Genomic DNA, 20,114 nt, shown 5'->3' with positions numbered 1-20,114 from the left:
CATTTTTTTCCAACACAGCGTGCAGTTTAAGAACATCTTCATTGTTTTGTTGCAGCCTGTCCTCTTTCTGTTTCATGTCTTTACTCATTCTTTCATAAAGGTGTCTCAAATTTCCTTTCAGATCTTCCACTGACTTCATTTCGTTCATAAGTTCATCTTCTCTCTTTCTCAGCTCAGACCTTTCTTCTTCCATTCGTTCATTTTCAGACACAAATTTTTCTTTTTCTTTCTCAAAGTCAATCTTCATTTGACTGAGTTGTTCTTTTTCTACGGTGATATTTTTCATTGCACCTCCAACCTCTTCTTTCTCCTCCTGAAGATCTTTCTCCAGAGCTTTCAGCTCTTCTCTTCCTGTAAGGACACTGACCTTCATGGTTTCCAGTTGTTGTTTTTCTTCTGTGAACTCAGCATCCCTGAGGTCTTGTTCTTTTTGTTTTAAGGTCAGCATGTTCATGACTTCATCTAGTCTGACTCTTTCTGCTTGAAGCTGAAATTTCAGATCTTTAATGTTGCTTTTCTCTGTATTGATTTCATCAAACAGGCTTTCTACATGTTCCTTCTTGTTTTGTAGCACTTTACTTGTGGTTTCCAACTTTTCTTTCATATCATTGATTTCTTGCTTCTCTTGTTCCAATAACTTGATTTCTTTCTGGGTGTCGGACCTCATCAGCTCCAAGTCCAGTTTTTCTTTCTTCATCATTTCAGTCTGTCTGCCAAGTTCATCTTGGTGTTGTTTCAGCTCAACTTTCAGTTTATCCATATCTTGTTTTTCTAACTCAACTTTTTGCTGCCATTCATTTTCCATTTCTGCTTTCTGGGTGATCATATCTGACAGTACACTTCGCAGGCTTTCCTTTTCTCTTTGTAATCTCTCAAAGAGACAAGCCATATTTTCCTTCTGTTCACCAGTGTCTTCAACCATTTTTTCCAACACAGCGTGCAGTTTAAGAACATCTTCATTGTTTTGTTGCAGCCTGTCCTCTTTCTGTTTCATGTCTTTACTCATTCTTTCATAAAGGTGTCTCAAATTTCCTTTCAGATCTTCCACTGACTTCATTTCGTTCATAAGTTCATCTTCTCTCTTTCTCAGCTCAGACCTTTCTTCTTCCATTCTTTCAATTTCAAACAAACATGTTTCTTTTTCTTTCTCAATGTCAATCTTCATCTGAGTGAGCTGTTCTTTTTCTGCACTGATGTTTTTCATTGCAGCTTCAACATCTTCTTTCTTTTTGCCGAGGTCCTTCTCCAGGGCTTTCAGTTCTTCTCTTCCTGTAAGGACACTGACCTTCATGGTTTCCAGTTGTTGTTTTTCTTCTGTGAACTCAGCATCCCTGAGGTCTTGTTCTTTTTGTTTTAAGGTCAGCATGTTCATGACTTCATCTAGTCTGACTCTTTCTGCTTGAAGCTGAAATTTCAGATCTTTAATGTTGGTTTTCTCTGTACTGATTTCATCAAACAAGCTTTCTACATGTTCATTCTTGTATTGTAGCATTTTACTTGTGGTTTCCAACTTTTCTTTCATATCATTGATTTCTTGCTTCTCTTGTTCCAATAACTTGATTTCTATCTGGGTGTCGGACCTCATCAGCTCCAAGTCCAGTTTTTCTTTCTTCATCATTTCAGTCTGTCTGCCAAGTTCATCTTGGTGTTGTTTCAGCTCAACTTTCAGTTTATCAATATCTTGTTTTTCTAACTCAACCTTTTGCTGCCATTCATTTTCCATTTCTGCTTTCTGGGCGATCAGATCTGACAGTACACTTCGCAGGCTTTCCTTTTCTCTTTGTAATCTCTCAAACTTATGAGCCATGTTTTCCTTCTGTTCACCAGTGTCTTCAACCATTTTTTCCAGCACAGCGTGCAGTTTAAGAACATCTTCATTGTTTTGTTGCAGCCTGTTCACTTTGTGTTTTATATCTTTACTCATTCTTTCATAAAGGTGTTTCAGATTTTCTCTCAGATCTTCCACTGATTTCATGTCATCCATGAGTTGATTTTCTCTCCTTCTCAGCTCAGACCTTTCTTCTTCCATTCTTTCAATTTCAAACAAACATGTTTCTTTTTCTTTCTCAATGTCAATCTTCATCTGAGTGAGCTGTTCTTTTTCTGCATTGATGCTTTTCATTTCAGCTTCAACATCTTCTTTCTTTTTGCAGAGGTCCTTCTGCAGAGCTTTCAGTTCTTCTCTTTCTGTAAGTACACTGACCTTCATGGTTTCCAGTTGTTGTTTTTCTTCTGTGAACTCAGCATCCCTGAGGTCTTGTTCTTTTTGTTTTAAGGTCAGCATGTTCATGACTTCATCTAGTCTGACTCTTTCTGCTTGAAGCTGAAATTTCAGATCTTTAATGTTGGTTTTCTCTGTATTGATTTCATCAAACAAGCTTTCTACATGTTCCTTCTTGTATTGTAGCATTTTACTTGTGGTTTCCAACTTTTTTTCATATCATTGATTTCTTGCTTCTCTTGTTCCAATAACTTGATTTCTTTCTGGTGTTGGACCTCATCAGCTCCAAGTCCAGTTTTTCTTTCTTCATCATTTCAGTCTGTCTGCCAAGTTCATCTTGGTGTTGTTTCAGCTCAACTTTCAGTTTATCCATATCTTGTTTTTCTAACTCAACCTTTTGCTGCCATTCATTTTCCATTTCTGCTTTCTGGGTGATCATATCTGACAGTACACTTCGCAGCTTTCCTTTTCTCTTTGTAATCTCTCAAAGAGACAAGCCATATTTTCCTTCTGTTCACAGTGTCTTCAACCATTTTTTCCAACACAGCGTGCAGTTTAAGAACATCTTCATTGTTTTGTTGCAGCCTGTCCTCTTTCTGTTTCATGTTTTTACTCATTCTTTCATAAAGGTGTCTCAAATTTCCTTTCAGATCTTCCACTGACTTCATTTCGTTCATAAGTTCATCTTCTCTCTTTCTCAGCTCAGACCTTTCTTCTTCCATTCGTTCATTTTCAGACACAAATTTTTCTTTTTCTTTCTCAAAGTCAATCTTCATTTGACTGAGTTGTTCTTTTTCTACGGTGATATTTTTCATTGCACCTTCAACCTCTTCTTTCTCCTCCTGAAGATCTTTCTCCAGAGCTTTCAGCTCTTCTCTTCCTGTAAGGACACTGACCTTCATGGTTTCCAGTTGTTGTTTTTCTTCTGTGAACTCAGCATCCCTGAGGTCTTGTTCTTTTTGTTTTAAGGTCAGCATGTTCATGACTTCATCTAGTCTGACTCTTTCTGCTTGAAGCTGAAATTTCAGATCTTTAATGTTGGTTTTCTCTGTATTGATTTCATCAAACAAGCTTTCTACATGTTCCTTCTTGTATTGTAGCATTTTACTTGTGGTTTCCAACTTTTCTTTCATATCATTGATTTCTTGCTTCTCTTGTTCCAATAACTTGATTTCTTTCTGGGTGTCGGACCTCATCAGCTCCAAGTCCAGTTTTTCTTTCTTCATCATTTCAGTCTGTCTGCCAAGTTCATCTTGGTGTTGTTTCAGCTCAACTTTCAGTTTATCCATATCTTGTTTTTCTAACTCAACTTTTTGCTGCCATTCATTTTCCATTTCTGCTTTCTGGGTGATCATATCTGACAGTACACTTCGCAGGCTTTCCTTTTCTCTTTGTAATCTCTCAAAGAGACAAGCCATATTTTCCTTCTGTTCACCAGTGTCTTCAACCATTTTTTCCAACACAGCGTGCAGTTTAAGAACATCTTCATTGTTTTGTTGCAGCCTGTCCTCTTTCTGTTTCATGTCTTTACTCATTCTTTCATAAAGGTGTCTCAAATTTCCTTTCAGATCTTCCACTGACTTCATTTCGTTCATAAGTTCATCTTCTCTCTTTCTCAGCTCAGACCTTTCTTCTTCCATTCTTTCAATTTCAAACAAACATGTTTCTTTTTCTTTCTCAATGTCAATCTTCATCTGAGTGAGCTGTTCTTTTTCTGCACTGATGTTTTTCATTGCAGCTTCAACATCTTCTTTCTTTTTGCCGAGGTCCTTCTCCAGGGCTTTCAGTTCTTCTCTTCCTGTAAGGACACTGACCTTCATGGTTTCCAGTTGTTGTTTTTCTTCTGTGAACTCAGCATCCCTGAGGTCTTGTTCTTTTTGTTTTAAGGTCAGCATGTTCATGACTTCATCTAGTCTGACTCTTTCTGCTTGAAGCTGAAATTTCAGATCTTTAATGTTGGTTTTCTCTGTACTGATTTCATCAAACAAGCTTTCTACATGTTCCTTCTTGTATTGTAGCATTTTACTTGTGGTTTCCAACTTTTCTTTCATATCATTGATTTCTTGCTTCTCTTGTTCCAATAACTTGATTTCTATCTGGGTGTCGGACCTCATCAGCTCCAAGTCCAGTTTTTCTTTCTTCATCATTTCAGTCTGTCTGCCAAGTTCATCTTGGTGTTGTTTCAGCTCAACTTTCAGTTTATCCATATCTTGTTTTTCTAACTCAACTTTTTGCTGCCATTCATTTTCCATTTCTGCTTTCTGGGTGATCATATCTGACAGTACACTTCGCAGGCTTTCCTTTTCTCTTTGTAATCTCTCAAAGAGACAAGCCATATTTTCCTTCTGTTCACCAGTGTCTTCAACCATTTTTTCCAACACAGCGTGCAGTTTAAGAACATCTTCATTGTTTTGTTGCAGCCTGTCCTCTTTCTGTTTCATGTCTTTACTCATTCTTTCATAAAGGTGTCTCAAATTTCCTTTCAGATCTTCCACTGACTTCATTTCGTTCATAAGTTCATCTTCTCTCTTTCTCAGCTCAGACCTTTCTTCTTCCATTCTTTCAATTTCAAACAAACATGTTTCTTTTTCTTTCTCAAAGTCAAACTTCATTTGACTGAGTTGTTCTTTTTCTACGGTGATATTTTTCATTGCAGCTTCAACATCTTCTTTCTCATCCTGAAGATCTTTCTTCAGAGCTTTCAGTTCTTCTCTTCCTGTAAGGACACTGACCTTCATGGTTTCCAGTTGTTGTTTTTCTTCTGTGAACTCAGCATCCCTGAGGTCTTGTTCTTTTTGTTTTAAGGTCAGCATGTTCATGACTTCATCTAGTCTGACTCTTCCTGCTTGAAGCTGAAATTTCAGATCTTTAATGTTGGTTTTCTCTGTATTGATTTCATCAAACAGGCTTTCTACATGTTCCTTCTTGTTTTGTAGCACTTTACTTGTGATTTCCATATTCTGTTTTATATCATTAATTTCTTGATTCTCTTTTTCCAATAAATTGATTTGTTTCTGGATGTCAGACCTCATCATCTCCAAGTCCAGTTTTTCTTTCTTCATCATTTCAGTCTCTCTGTGAAGTTCCTCTCGATGTTGTTTCAACTCAGCTTTCAGTTTATCAATATCTTGTTTTTCTAACTCAGCCTTTTGCTTCCATTCATTTTTCATGTCTGCTTTCTGGGTGATCATATCTGACAGTGTACTTATCAGCCCTTCCTTTTCTCTTTGTAATCTCTCAAACATACAGGCCATGTTTTCCTTCTGTTTATCAGTGTCTTCAACCATTTTTTCTAGCACAGCGTGCAGTTTAAGAACATCTTCATTGTTTTGTTGCAGCCTGTCCTCTTTTTGTTTTATGTCTTGACTCATTCTTTCATGAAGGTATCTCAGATTTCCTCTCAGATCTTCCACGGATTTCATTTTATCCATGAGTTGATCTTCTCGCCTTCTCAGCTCGGACCTTTCTTCTTCCATTCGTTCAATTTCGAACCGACATGTTTCTTTTTCTTTATCAATATCAGTCTTCATCTCAGTGAGCTGTTGTTTTTCTGCATTAATGCTTTGCATTGCAGCTTCAAAATCTTCTTTCTTTTTCCCAAGGTCCTTCTCCAGAGATTTCAGTGCTTCTCTCTCTTTAAGTACACTGACCTTCATGGTTTCTAGTTGTTGTTTTTCTTCTTTGAACTCAACATCCTTGAGCTCTTGTTCTTTTTGTTTTAAGGTCAACATATTGATGACCTCATCTAGTCTGTCTCTATCTGCTTGAAGCTGAAGTTCCAGATCTCTAATGTTGGTTTTCTCTGTATTGATTTCATCAAACAAGCTTTCTACATGTTCCTTCTTGTATTGTAGCATTGTACTTGTGGTTTCCAACTTGTCTTTCATATCATTGATTTCTTGCTTCTCTTGTTCCAATAACTTGATTTCTTTCTGGGTGTCGGACCTCATCAGCTCCAAGTCCAGTTTTTCTTTCTTCATCATTTCAGTCTGTCTGCCAAGTTCATCTTGGTGTTGTTTCAGCTCAACTTTCAGTTTATCAATATCTTGTTTTTCTAACTCAACCTTTTGCTGCCATTCATTTTCCATTTCTGCTTTCTGGGCGATCAGATCTGACAGTACACTTCGCAGGCTTTCCTTTTTTCTTTCTAATCTCTCAAAGTTACAAGCCATGTTTTCCTTCTGTTCATCATTATCTTCAACCATTTTTTCCAGAACTGCGTGCAGTTTAAGAACATCTTCGTTATTTTGTTGCAGCCTGTCCACTTTGCCTTTTATATCTTTGCTCATTCTCTCATAAAGGTGTCTCAAATTTCCTCTCATATCTTCCACTGATTTCATTTCATCCATTAGTTTATCTTCTCTCCTTCTAAGCTCAGACCTTTCTTCTTCCATTTTTTCAGTTTCAAACCGACATGTTTCTTTTTCTTTCTCAACATCAATCTTCATCTGCCTGAGCTGTTCTTTTTCTGCATTTATGCTTTTCATTGCAGCTTCAACCCTTCTTTGTTTCTTCTGAAGATCTTTCTCCAGAGCTTTCAGCTCTTCTCTTCTGTAAGGACACTGACCTTCATGGTTTCTAGTTGTTGTTTTTCTTCTGTGAACTCAACATCCTTGAGTTCTTGCGCCTTTTGTTTTAAGGTCAGCATGTTCATGACTTCATCTAGTCTGACTCTATCTGCTTGAAGCTGAAGTTCCAGATCTCTAATGTTGGTTTTCTCTGTATTGATTTCATCAAACAAGCTTTCTACATGTTCCTTCTTGTTTTGTAGCATTGAACTTGTGATTTCCAACTTGTCTTTCATGTCCATAATTTTTTTCTTCTCTTTTTCCATTAAATTGATTTGTCTCTTGGTGTCGGACCTCATGAGCTCTAAGTCTAGCTTTTCTTTGTTCATCATTTCGGGCTCTCTGTCCAAGTTGCTCTCTGTATGTGTTTCAATCCATCTTTCAGTTTATCAATATCTTGTTGTTCTATCTCACCTTTTTGCTTTTTCATTTTCTTGTCAGCTTTTGGGTTCTTATATTGACAGTATACTCGCATGCTTCCTTTTTCTTCTGTATGCGTCAACATTACAGGCCATGTTTTCCTTCTGTTTATCAGTGTCTTCAACCATTTTTTCCAGAAACGTGGAGTTTAAGAACATCTTCATTTTTTGTTGCAGCCTGTCCACTTTGTGTTTTATATCTTTTGTCATTCTGTCATAAAGGTGTCTCAAATTTCCTCTCATATCCTCCACTGATTTCAATTTATCCATGAGTTGATCTTCTCTCCTTCTAAGCTCAGACCTTTCTTCTTCCATTTTTTCAGTTTCAAACCGACATGTTTCTTTTTCTTTCTCAACATCAATCTTCATCTGCCTGAGCTGTTCTTTTTCTGCATTTATGCTTTTCATTGCAGCTTCAACCTCTTCTTTGTTCTTCTGAAGATCTTTCTCCAGAGCTTTCAGCTCTTCTCTTCCTGTAAGGACACTGACCTTCATGGTTTCCAGTTGTTGTTTTTCTTCTGTGAACTCAGCATCCCTGAGGTCTTGTTCTTTTTGTTTTAAGGTCAGCATGTTCATGACTTCATCTAGTCTGACTCTTTCTGCTTGAAGCTGAAATTTCAGATCTTTAATGTTGGTTTTCTCTGTATTGATCTCATCAAACAAGCTTTCTGCAGTTTCCTTCTTGTTTTGTAGCATTGAACTTGTGATTTCCAACTTGTCTTTCATGTCCATAATTTTTTTCTTCTCTTTTTCCATTAAATTGATTTGTCTCTTGGTGTCGGACCTCATGAGCTCTAAGTCTAGCTTTTCTTTGTTCATCATTTCGGGCTCTCTGTCAAGTTGCTCTCTGTATTGTTTCAATCCATCTTTCAGTTTATCAATATCTTGTTGTTCTATCTCACCTTTTTGCTTTTGTTCATTTTTCTTGTCAGCTTTTTGGGTTCTTATATTTGACAGTATACTCAGCATGCCTTCCTTTTCTCTCTGTAAGCGGTCAACATTACAGGCCATGTTTTCCTTCTGTTTATCAGTGTCTTCAACCATTTTTTCCAGCACAACGTGGAGTTTAAGAACATCTTCATTCTTTTGTTGCAGCCTGTCCACTTTGTGTTTTATATCTTTTGTCATTCTGTCATAAAGGTGTCTCAAATTTCCTCTCATATCCTCCACTGATTTCAATTTATCCATGAGTTGATCTTCTCTCCTTCTCAGCTCAGACCTTTCTTCTTCCATTCTTTCAGTTTCAAACAAACATGTTTCTTTTTCTTTATCAATGTCATTCTTCATCTGCCTGAGCTGTTCTTTTTCTGCATTTATGCTTTTCATTTCAGCTTCAACTCTTCTTTGTTCTTTGAGAGGTCTTTCTGCCAGAGCTTTCAGTTCTTCTCTTTCTGTAAGACACTGACCTTCATGGTTTCCAGTTGTTATTTTTTTCTTGAAGTCAGCATCCTTCAGTTCTTGTTCTTTTTGTTTTAAGGTCACATGTTCATGACCTCATCTAGTCTGACTCTTTTCTGCTTGAAGCTGAAAGTTTCAGATCTTTAATGTTGTTTTATCTGCATTGATCTCATCAAACAAGCTTCTCAGTTTCCTTCTTGTTTTGTAGCATTGTACTTGAGATTTCCAACTTGTCTTTTATGTCGATGATTTTTTGCTTCTCTTGTTCCATTGAAATTGATTTGTTCTTGGGTGTCGGACCTCATGAGCTCTAAGTACAGCTTTTCTTTGTTCATCATTTCAGCTCTTGTCAAGTTGCTCTCTGTATTGTTTCAATCACTTTCAAGTTTATCAATATCTTGTTTTTCTACTCAAACCTTTGCTTATTCAGTTTTCTTGTCAGCTTTTTGGGTTCATATCTGACAGTATACTCAGTCATGCCTTCCTTTTCTCTCTGTAAGCGGTCAACATTAAGGCATGTTTTCCTTCTGTTTATCAGTGTCTTCAACCATTTTTTCCAGCACAACGTGGAGTTTAAGAACATCTTCATTCTTTTGTTGCAGCCTGTCCACTTTGTGTTTTATATCTTTGTCATTCTGTCATAAAGGTGTCTCAAATTTCCTCTCATATCCTCCACTGATTTCAATTTATCCATGAGTTGATCTTCTCTCCTTCTCAGCTCAGACCTTTCTTCTTCCATTCTTTCAGTTTCAAACAAACATGTTTCTTTTTCTTTATCAATGTCATTCTTCATCTGCCTGAGCTGTTCTTTTTCTGCATTGATGCTTTTCATTTCAGCTTCAACATCTTCTTTCTTTTTGCAGAGGTCCTTCTGCAGAGCTTTCAGTTCTTCTCTTTCTGTAAGTACACTGGCCTTCATGGTTTCCAGTTCTTCATTTTGTTCTTTGAAGTCAGCATCCTTCAGTTCTTGTTCTTTTTGTTTTAAGGTCAACATGTTCATGACCTCATCTAGTCTGACTCTATCTGCTTGAAGCTGAAGTTTCAGATCTTTAATGTTGATTTTATCTGCATTGATTGCATCAAACAAGCATTCTACATGTTCCTTCTTGTTTTGTAGCATTGTACTTGAGATTTCCAACTTGTCTTTTATGTCGATGATTTCTTGCTTCTCTTGTTCCAATGAACTGATTTGTTTCTGGGTGTCGGACCTCATCAGCTCTAAGTACAGCTTTTCTTTCTTCATCATATCAGCTTCTTTGTCAAGTTGCTCTCTGTATTGTTTCAACTCAGCTTTCAATTTATCAATATCTTGTTTTTCTAACTCAACCTCTTGCTTCCATTCAGTTTTCTTGTCTGCTTTTTGGGTGATCATATCTGACAGTATACTTATCAGGTCTTCCTTTTCTCTCTGTAACCTCTCAAAGTTACAAGTCATGTTTCCCTTCCATTTATCAGTGTCTTCAACCATTTTATCCAGTACTGCATGCAGTTTAAGAACATCTTCTTTGTTTTTTTGCAGCCTGTCCACTTTGTGTTTTATATCTTTACTCATTCTTTCATACAGGTGTCTCAGCTTTGCTCTCAGATCTTCCACTGATTTCATTTTATCCTTGAGTTGATCTTCTATCAATTTGAGCTCAGCTATTTTATTTTCCATCCCTTCCTTGTCGCTCAAAAGTAGTTGTCTTTCTTTCTCAAAGTCAATCTTCATCTGAATGAGCTGTTCTTTTTCTGTGTTGATGTTTTCCATTGTAGTTTCAGCGTCTACTTTCTGCTTCTTGAGTTCCTTCTCTACAGGTGTTGGTTCTTCTCTTTCTGTAAATACACTGACCTTCATGGTTTCTAGTTGTTCGTTTTCTTCTTTGAACGTAGCATCCTTGAGTTCTTGTTCTTTTTGTTTTAAGGTCAACATGTTCATGACTTCATCTAGTCTGACTCTTTCTGCTTGAAGCTGAAGTTTCAGATCTTTAATGTTGGTTTTCTCTGTATTGATCTCATCAAACAAGCTTTCTGCAGTTTCCTTCTTGTTTTGTAGCATTGAACTTGTGATTTCCATCTTGTCTTTCATGTCGATAATTTTTTTCTTCTCTTCTTCCAATAAATTGATTTGTCTCTTGGTGTCGGACCTCATGAGCTCTAAGTCTAGCTTTTCTTTGTTCATCATTTCGGTCTCTTTGTCAAGTTGCTCTCTGTATTGTTTCAATCCATCTTTCAGTTTATCAATATCTTGTTTTTCTAACTCACCTTTTTGCTTCTGTTCATTTTTCTTGTCAGCTTTTTGGGTTCTTATATTTGACAGTATACTCAGCATGCCTTCCTTTTCTTTCTGTAACCGGTCAACTTTACAGGCCATGTTTTCCTTCTGTTCACCAGTGTCTTCAACCATTTTTTCCAGCACAACGTGCAGTTTAAGAACATCTTCATTGTTTTGTTGCAGCCTGTCCACTTTGTGTTTTATATCTTTACTCATTCTTTCATAAAGGTGTCTCACATTTTCTCTCAGATCTTCCACTGTTTTCATTTTATCCTTGAGTTGATCTTCTCTCCTTCTAAGCTCACACCTTTCTTCTTCGAGTTTTTCATTTTCAAACCAACACTTTTCCTTTTCTTTCTCAACATGAATCTTCATTTGATTGAGCTCTTCTTTTTCTGCATTTATGCTTTTCATTTCAACTTCAGCCTCTTCCTTGTTCTTCTGAAGATCTTTCTCCAGAGCTTTTGGTTCTTCTCTTTCTGTAAATACACTGACCTTCATGGTTTCCCGTTGTTGTTTTTCTTCTTTGAAGTCAGCATCCTTGAGTTCTTGTTCTTTTTGTTTTAAGGTCAACATGTTCATGACTTCATCTAGTCTGACTCTTTCTGCTTGAAGCTGAAATTTCAGATCTTTAATGTTGGTTTTCTCTGTATTGATCTCATCAAACAAGCTTTCTGCAGTTTCCTTCTTGTTTTGTATCATTGAACTTGTGATTTCCATCTTGTCTTTCATGTCGATAATTTTTTTCTTCTCTTCTTCCAATAAATTGATTTGTCTCTTGGTGTCGGACCTCATGAGCTCTAAGTCTAGCTTTTCTTTGTTCATCATTTCGGTCTCTTTATCAAGTTGCTCTCGGTATTGTTTCAATCCATCTTTCAGTTTATCAATATCTTGTTTTTCTAACTCACCTTTTTGCTTCTGTTCATTTTTCTTGTCAGCTTTTTGGGTTTTCATATTTGACAGTATACTCAGCATGCCTTCCTTTTCTCTCTGTAACTGGTCAACATTACAGGTCATGTTTTCCTTCTGTTTATCAGTGTCTTCAACCATTTTTTCCAGCACAGCGTGCAGTTTAAGAACATCTTCATTGTTTTGTTGCAGCCTGTCCACTTTGCCTTTTATATCTTTAGTCATTCTTTCATAAAGGTGTCTCACATTTTCTCTCAGATCTTCCACTGTTTCCATTTTTTCCTTTAGTTGATCTTCTCTCCTTCTAAGCTCAGACCTTTCTTCTTCCAGTCTTTCGTTTTCAAACCGACAATTTTCCTTTTCTTTCTCAACATCAATCTTCATCTGACTGAGCTGTTCTTTTTCTGCACTGATGCTTTTCATTGCTGCTTCAACCTCTTCTTTGTTCTTCTGAAGATCTTTCTCCAGAGCTTTTGGTTCTTCTCTTTCTGTAAGTACACTGACCTTCATGGTTTCCAGTTGTTGTTTTTCTCCTTTGAACTCAACATCCTTGAGTTCTTGTTCTTTTTGTTTTAAGGTCAGCATGTTGATGACTTCATTCAGTCTGACTCTATCTGCTTGAAGCTTAAGTTTCAGATCTTTAATGTTGATTTTCTCTGTATTGATTTCATCAAACAAGCTTTCTACATGTTCCTTTTTACCTTCTAGCATTGCACTTCTGACTTCCAACTTTTCTTTCATGTCACTAATTTCCTGCTTCTCTTGTTCCATTAAATGTACTTTTTTCTGGGTGTCAGAACTCATCAGCTCCAAGTCCAGTTTTTCTTTCTTCATCATTTCAGACTCTCTATCAAGTTCCTGTCTGTGTTGTTTCGACTCAGCTTTCATTTTAACAACATCACATTTTTCTTTTTGAAGCTTTTCCTTCCATTCATTTTTCTTGTCTGCTTTTTGGGTGATCATATCTGATAGTGTTCTTATCAGGCCTTCCTTTTCTCTTTGTAATCTCTCAAAGTTACAAGCAATGGTTTCCTTCTTTTCATCAGTGTCTTCAACCATTGTTTCCAGCACAGCGTGCAGTTTAAGAACATCTTCATTGTTTTGTTGCAGCCTGTCCACTTTGTGTTTTATATCTTTACTCATTCTTTCATAAAGGTGTCTCAGCTTTCCTTTCATGTCTTCCACTGATTTAATTTTATCCCTGAGTTGATCTTCTATCAATTTGAGCTCAGATATTTTATTTGCCATCTTTTCCTTGTTGATCAAAAGTAGTTGTCTTTCCTTCTCAAAGTCAGTCTTCATTTGAGTGAGCTTTTCTTTTTCTGCATTTATGCTTTCCATTGCAGCTTCAGCATCTGCTTTCTGCTTCTGGAGATCTTTCTCCAGAGATTTTGGTTCTTCTCTTTCTGTAAGCACACTGACCTTCATGGTTTCCTGTTGTTTTTCTTCTTTGAACTCAACATCCTTAAGTTCTTGTTCTCTTTGTTTTAAGGTCAACATGTTCATGACTTCATCTAGTCTGACTCTATCTGCTTGAAGCTGAAGTTTCAGATCTTTAATGTTGGTTTTCTCTGTATTGATTTCATCAAACAAGCTTTCTGCACTTTCCTTCTGGTTTTGTAGCATTGCACTTGTAATTTCCAACTTGTCTTTTATATCATTGACTTCTTGCTTCTCTTGTTCCAATAACTTGATTTGTTTCAGGGTATCGGACCTCATCAACTCCAAGTCAAGTTTTTCTTTGTTCATCGTTTCGGTGTCTTTGTCAAGTTGCTCTCTGTATTGTTTCAACTCTACTTTCAATTTATCAATATGGCGTTTTTCTAATTCAACTTTTTGCTTCCATTCATTTTTCTTGTCTGCTTTTTGGGCGATCATATCTGACAGTATACTTATCAGGCCTTCCTTTTCTCTCTGTAACATGTCAAAGTTACAAGCCATGTTTTCCTTCTGTTCCACAGTGTCTTCCACCATGTTTTCCACTACAGCGTGCAGTTTAAGAACATCTTCGTTGTTTTGTTGCAGCCTGTCCACTTTGTGTTTTATATCTTTACTCATTCTTTCATAAAGGTGTCTCAGCTTTGCTCTCAGATCTTCCACTGATTGCATTTTATCCATGAGTTGATTTTCTCTCCTTCTCAGCTCAGACCTTTCTTCTTCCATTCTTTTATTTTCAAACCAACATTTCTCCTTTTCTTCCTCAAAGTCAATCTTCATCTGAGTGAGCTGTTCTTTTTCTGCATTGATGCTTTTCATTGCAGCTTCAACCTCTTCTTTCTTTTTGCCGAGCTCCTTCTCTAGAGCTTTCAGTGCTTCTCTTTCTGTAAGTACACTGACCTTCACGATTTCCAGTTGTTGCTTTTCCGTTTTGAACTGAATATCCTTGGGTTCTTGTTCTTCTAGTGTTTCTGTCTGTGTTTGAACTTCAGTCAGACCTTTAATGTTGATTTTCTTTAGATCTTTTTTGATATTCAGCCGAGTTTGTACCAATTGTTTATGCTCTTGCTGGATATTCTTAAACGCAAAGATTATCATTTCTTTTTTTCTCTTAATTTCCGTCTTGATATTCATCACTTCTTCCCCTGTTTGAGTAATGATTTTTTTCTGGACCTGAATGTGTTGGTTTTTGTCGTTAATGACTCCAATCATAACCTCACTGAGTTTCTTCATGTGCTTATATTTCTCCACAAACATCTGAAGGAGCTGCCAGTGCTTTTGAACAGGAATTGTAATATCTGTGGAGCTTAATTTCCTTGACTCCAACAATTCACCTCTCATTTTATCCATTTCTCTTTGGAACTTCAGCTTCATAATCTCCAGTTCGTCCCTCTCTTTGATTATTCTTTCCAGTCGCTGGTCATGCTCCTCCTTTGTCTTCCACGTTTTCCTCTTGAGGTCATCTTTTTTCCCCTTGACCATAGCCCACACATTTTTAACCTCCTGCTCTTTCAGAATGCCTTTTCGTAGAATTTGCTGGTTCTCTCTTTTTTTAATCTCCAACTCATGCTGCAACACTTCCATCTCTCTTCTTTCTCTTTTAACTTCCTCTAGTCTGATAACTTCCTCATTAAATTTTTGGATGTCACCACTCTGGTGGCCCATGTCATCTGCTTTTGCTTGTATGGTAATCTTTTCAAATACCATCTTCAGCTGTGATTTTATTCTGTTCATCTTGTCCCTTACATTCATGTTCTCAGCTTTTCTCGCTATGAGTCCTTCTCTTTGTTCTCCTAAATAACCATTTACATTTTCCAGAATTCCCATTTCCCTCCTAATAATTTTCAAATTTAGATGGATATTTTGTATTTTGTTTTGAACGGTGACAATGGAAAGAGTGACGTCTGAGCTTTGGTGTAATTTTTCAATCTTCTTCCTGAAGCTTTTCACATCTTTTTGTTTTGCACATTGTTTTTCATCTTCTCTGTGTACTCGGATGGGAGTAGTTTCAACAAAGTCATCCTTCTTCCTTTTCGGATCTTCCCTCAACTCTTCTAACTCATTCTTCTTTCTCGTGGTTTTCCCTAGTCTTTGGTCTAACTCTCTTCTTCTTCTCTTTTTGGTCTTTGTCTTCATTGAATCCTTTTCTTGGTGCATTTCATTCAATGTTCTTTCACTGTCCTCGATGTTTCTTATAGTTTCTCTCAATGGATGTTCGCTGGTTTTCCTTTCAATTTCGAGATCTAACTTCAGCCCTTCTTTTGTCTGACTACTGGTTGTTTGCACAGTGTCATCAAGCTCTTTGACAATTATTTCCCTTTTGTCCATTTTGGGTCTTATATCCTCCTCCAGTCCCTCCTTTTCTGGGCTGAGGCTTAAGATTTCATTTTCCATTTCCCCAGTGTCTTTGCCCATTCTAGTCTTTGTTATTTTGTCTCCTTTTGTATCTATTTCATCTCGGTCATGTTTCTTTACATCGCTCTTTTCCCTCTCAATATTATCAGTTTCTCTGTCCTTTTGCTGTTTGATTCCTGTCTTGAGTTTTTTAATCTCCACTATTCTGCGAAATGTTAAAGTGTACCTGTTTAATATCTCTTGTTTTGTAGCTTCAATGGTACACTTCAGGTCTCCCAGCTTTCTCAGTTTTAGTTCAGTCTCCTTCATATCAATCTCCATGTCTTCCCTTTTCTTTCTTGTCTTAGCAGCTATTTTCTCTAGAGAGCTTTTAACGTTTGCCATTTTCTCCAACTTCTGCTGAACCGCTTCAGTTTGTCTGAGCAGTTTTATTTTTAGGATTTCCAAACTGTCCCTCTCTCTCAGAGTTTTTTCTAACCTGTGATCCAAGTCTCTTCTCCTTTTTCTCTCTGCAGTTTTCAGTGAGGTTATGGTGCTCATGTCTTCTTTCAGACCTATTTCATGCTCCTTTACTGCAGTTTTTACCGTTTTCAAAATTTCTTGGAACTCTTTCACATTTTGTAGTAATTCTCCAATTTCACCATCTTTGGTTTCAGAATTCTTGTTAGTTTTACTTTTTTCAGCTTGCTTCTCAAGTTTTAACTTCAGCGATCTTGTAATTTGTTGTGCACTAGAAATCTCTGCTCTAAACCTTTGTGTGACTGGACTTCCTTTATCCTCTTCATCAGAGCTTCCCTCCATCTCTTCGCTGTGTGTCTGTGTATCATCTCTTGATTGCTGAGTTTGCTTTTCTTTCCCAACATCCAATTTCATCACACCAAATTCATGTTTGAAAACTTGGTTCAAAATATTTCTGGGTTCTGTTTTTTCAGTACCTTCTCCCTTCACATTTCCAGCTGGCCTCACTACAATTTCAATCTCTGAATGACTCAACAGGGAATTTATTTCCATGATAAGCCTTTCAATCACTTGACCTTTTTCTTCCATGTTCTCCATAGCATACTTAATTTCCTCCTTTATTCCTTCTTCTTGGTCCTTAAGTCTGGATAACTCTTTTTCCACATCCTCCTTTTCTCTAACATTAATCAGTATTTTTTCCCGATCGTCATCTCTTAATGTTTCTTCACAAATGTCCGTCTGCATCTGTAAACAAATATTCTGCTGTTTTTTTATGTCCACTGCAAAAAAAGGTGTGTGACTAGAAAACTTATGCTCATGTTGTTGTATTTCTCCACTTTGATCCTGCTCGGATATGGGATACTGTCTATTTTCCTTTTCTGCTTCTATTTTGTCATTTGTGAGTCCTAATGTCTCATGTGATGTTCTGTGTCGTTCTTTTTGTGGTTCTAGAAATTTCAATGTACTCACCGAGAAGGTCTTTTTGACTGCAGATTGACTCATTATCCATGTCTTGATCTGAGCATTCATTGAAGTCGTCTTATCCTTCAGAAAGAAAAAAAGAACAAGAATTGTTATCATTTAAGTTTCAACAACTCTGTGTTCCTCCCAAAATCATTTCAGTTTTGTTATTATAAAATATCACAAAAAATAATCAAAACTACACTTTAAAGTGGACCTCTTCTGCAGTATTGATATGGTACTGTACAGGACATTCTACACAGCAGACATCACCACTTTTAAACTGCATATTAAGGAGTATCATTGGTATTTAGTGCACATTGTACATACTGCCATACTATATGTTATGCATTTTTGTGTGAATATAGTCCTTTTAAGGTTAATTAAAATAGGTACATAACTTTTACATGTACAAATACAAAGAATACTCCATCACAAATACCATATAAAACACATTTTTCATGTGTTAATACTTAATATGTTATTTCATATATTCTGTTAATACTATCCAAATTACCGTACTTCTATTTTGTACAATACTCCCAAGAATAGGTTTATGGAATTTTTCTTGTGCTAATGCTTGTCCACTCCATTTTCTCTACGGGGATCAATACATCACAAGGTTAAAAACAAAATAAAAACTATAGTTTTCTTTTTAAATACATCTCTGCTTTTCATATGCACTGAGATGGCTGCTGTAAATAAAGACTCACCATGTATTTTTTGACTGCTTCCTTGCTCTTTTCCATCTCTCTGTGGATTTTAAGAATTTCCAGTCTGGTGGTGTTCATCTCCGCAGCAGCTTGTCCAATATTAGTTTTCACCTCAGCCATAGTCAGAATTGTATTGCTGACTTTCTGTCCAACTTCCTCTCTCTGTCGCTGTATTTTTATCTTCATGATTTCCAACTCGTCATTCTCTCTCAAGGTCTTCTCCAGCTGCTGATCAAGTGTCCGTCTCTTTTTCTTTGCTTGAAAATCCATCCACTTTATTTGACTCCTTACTTTCATTAAGTCTCTCCTGCTCCGATATTGATCTCCTCTTGCCATATGCTGCGCCTCTCTAATTGCATCCATTTCGGTTTCAGTCAACTGCCTGTCTCTTCGTATGTTTTCTTTCTCCGTCTGTATTTTTGTTTTGATTCTTTCTAACTCAGCTCTTTCAGATTGGACCTTTTCTGCTATTGACTCTTGATTTTCTCTCCGAGTCTCTTCCAGCTGCTGTTCACTTTCTTTCAGCACACCCCAAAGTTTCTCCATGTCATTCTGGAGTCGGTTGAGTTTTATCTTCACAGCCTGAAATGAGTCTGTTTCTCCTGTCTGTCTCTCTCTCCTTTCCATCACCACTGCTTTCTGAATTTGAGCATCTCTTTGAATGTTTTCCCACCTGTGCTTCCTCTTGTTGATGTTTTCTTTCATGTTGTGTATGATGTGCTCAACTTGATCTCTGTGTTGAGAAATGCACCTTTTATTTAACTCTAACTCTTGCTTTAGGTTTGCTATGGTGTTCTCCGTTAGTTTGTTTGCATTCTGTACTTCAAGTATGACTTTCTTGTTTTTTTCAATTGCACTCTCATTGTTAGCCATTAGCCTCTCTATAACATGATGCTCGATCTGTTTTGTGGGTCCTTTGGGACCTTTTGTCTCAGTATATTTAATCATTTCCAGTTTGCGTCGCTCATTGATAATATCATGATGCCTTTTGTCCAGAGTTTCCCTCTCTTTGTACATTTCGGCCCTCAATTTCAGAAGCTGTGTTTTTTCCTCAGTTGCTGCATTTTTGTGTTCTTCAAGTTTTTCAATAACTTTTTCTATCCGTGATTTCAGACTTTTTATTTGTACGTTCTGCTGGTGTTTTTCAGATTTTAGTCTTTCAATGTCCTCCTGTTGCTGATCTGACTTTGTCCTCAGAAAGTCAATTACATTTTTGTCTCTTTGTGTGTCTTTCCAAATTTGTTCAATGTCCTGAATTACTTGACTTGTTAAGTGCATTTGTCTTTTTACGGTTTCACTTTTGGTTTCTATGTCAACTTTTGTTTGTTTGTCTGTGTTTTCCATTGTCAGGGCATTGTCAGTTTCAGGCATCCCGGTGTTCAGTTGACTTTGTTCTGTTGGTCACAAATAAGCAGAACAACACCGTTTAACAAATAAAGCAATTTATGAAAAGCCACCAGGTGTAGGTAAAGAAGAAAATTCTGTTTTGCAGCAGACTTGTCCTCTTCAGGGAGAATGAAAAGAAGGCTAGCGTGACAAGAAAACATTCATTTTTGCACACAGAATTTTCAGGAATTAAGATAAAGAAAACACTTACCATTCACCAGGCCTTACCATTTCACAACAATATAATAGGCTAATACGTAATGTCTACTAATCTCAGGCATACATAGCCTATATTTGTAATGTTAAGAAAGAGTGTAAGTTTAAATTGTTATTTGAAATAAATATTCGAAATCGCACTAAATTAAACTGAACTAGTAAAACAAAACAAAATGATCAGTTATGTTTTGTAAAAATGTAAAAAAAAAATTGAGAAATTTAGAATTGAGTATGGATGATTATGTTTCACACTCAAATTTTTAGATTAAACAGTAACTAAAAGAAATACATTCTTAAGAGCAGTGAAATGTTCAGACCTATGTATGAAACCCTTGCAGTAAATTTTGTAATGTCATCAAGAATTTTTTTTGAGGAATTTCAGAAAAAGATTTTATAGACATGTTTTTCTTGGCAATCAAATGGTATACAATAAATAATAAATAACTCACCCCTGTCTCTTGATTCCGCCATGTTTCTAAATTACAAACTGATGTTTCCCAAAAGATCACAGACCTGCAATTTAAAATTTAGAAATGTCATAATTAAGCACAAACACTAAAGGTACAGCAATTGGAACACACCAATAATTTATCAAATATTGGAATATATATTCATATAAATGAATAAAAAAAATGAACCACTCCAAATGTATATTGTTTATAATATGTATTGCTCACCTGTTTTTTTGTCTTGGATTATGTAGAAAAACACAAAATTCACGGCTGTAGCAGCTCATCCGAGGGAGTGCTATGCTGATCTGCTTTGGTGGTAACTCTGTAGAGGTGAGGCAGGCCTACACTATCATCTTCAAAACACTGT

General features: G+C 36.6%; 2 protein-coding genes across 2 annotated transcripts in view; both read right to left on the bottom strand.

Annotated features, from left to right (window-relative positions):
* Positions 1-2,410, bottom strand: part of LOC125020878 (golgin subfamily B member 1-like) — a 13,989-nt gene extending 11,579 nt beyond the window's left edge. Inside the window, 1 exon segment of the mRNA XM_047606462.1 lies at positions 1-2,410. Within this exon segment, the coding sequence (XP_047462418.1) occupies positions 1-2,290 (2,290 nt within the window). The 5' untranslated portion in view covers positions 2,291-2,410.
* LOC125021625 (A-kinase anchor protein 9-like) lies at positions 2,225-20,114 on the bottom strand. The gene is made up of 6 exons (XM_047607746.1): positions 19,973-20,114; positions 19,745-19,808; positions 17,694-19,087; positions 16,990-17,064; positions 9,239-16,764; positions 2,225-6,772 (listed from the first exon to the last, which is right to left on the bottom strand). The coding sequence occupies exons 2-6, from the start codon at positions 19,764-19,766 to the stop codon at positions 2,629-2,631; spliced, it is 13,161 nt and encodes a 4,386-aa protein (XP_047463702.1). The 5' UTR covers positions 19,767-19,808; positions 19,973-20,114; the 3' UTR covers positions 2,225-2,628.

Source organism: Mugil cephalus, chromosome 15 (genome assembly GCF_022458985.1).
Source record: "Mugil cephalus isolate CIBA_MC_2020 chromosome 15, CIBA_Mcephalus_1.1, whole genome shotgun sequence".
Lineage (NCBI taxonomy): Eukaryota > Metazoa > Chordata > Actinopteri > Mugiliformes > Mugilidae > Mugil > Mugil cephalus.
This window is presented reverse-complemented; position numbering and strand designations above follow the sequence as displayed.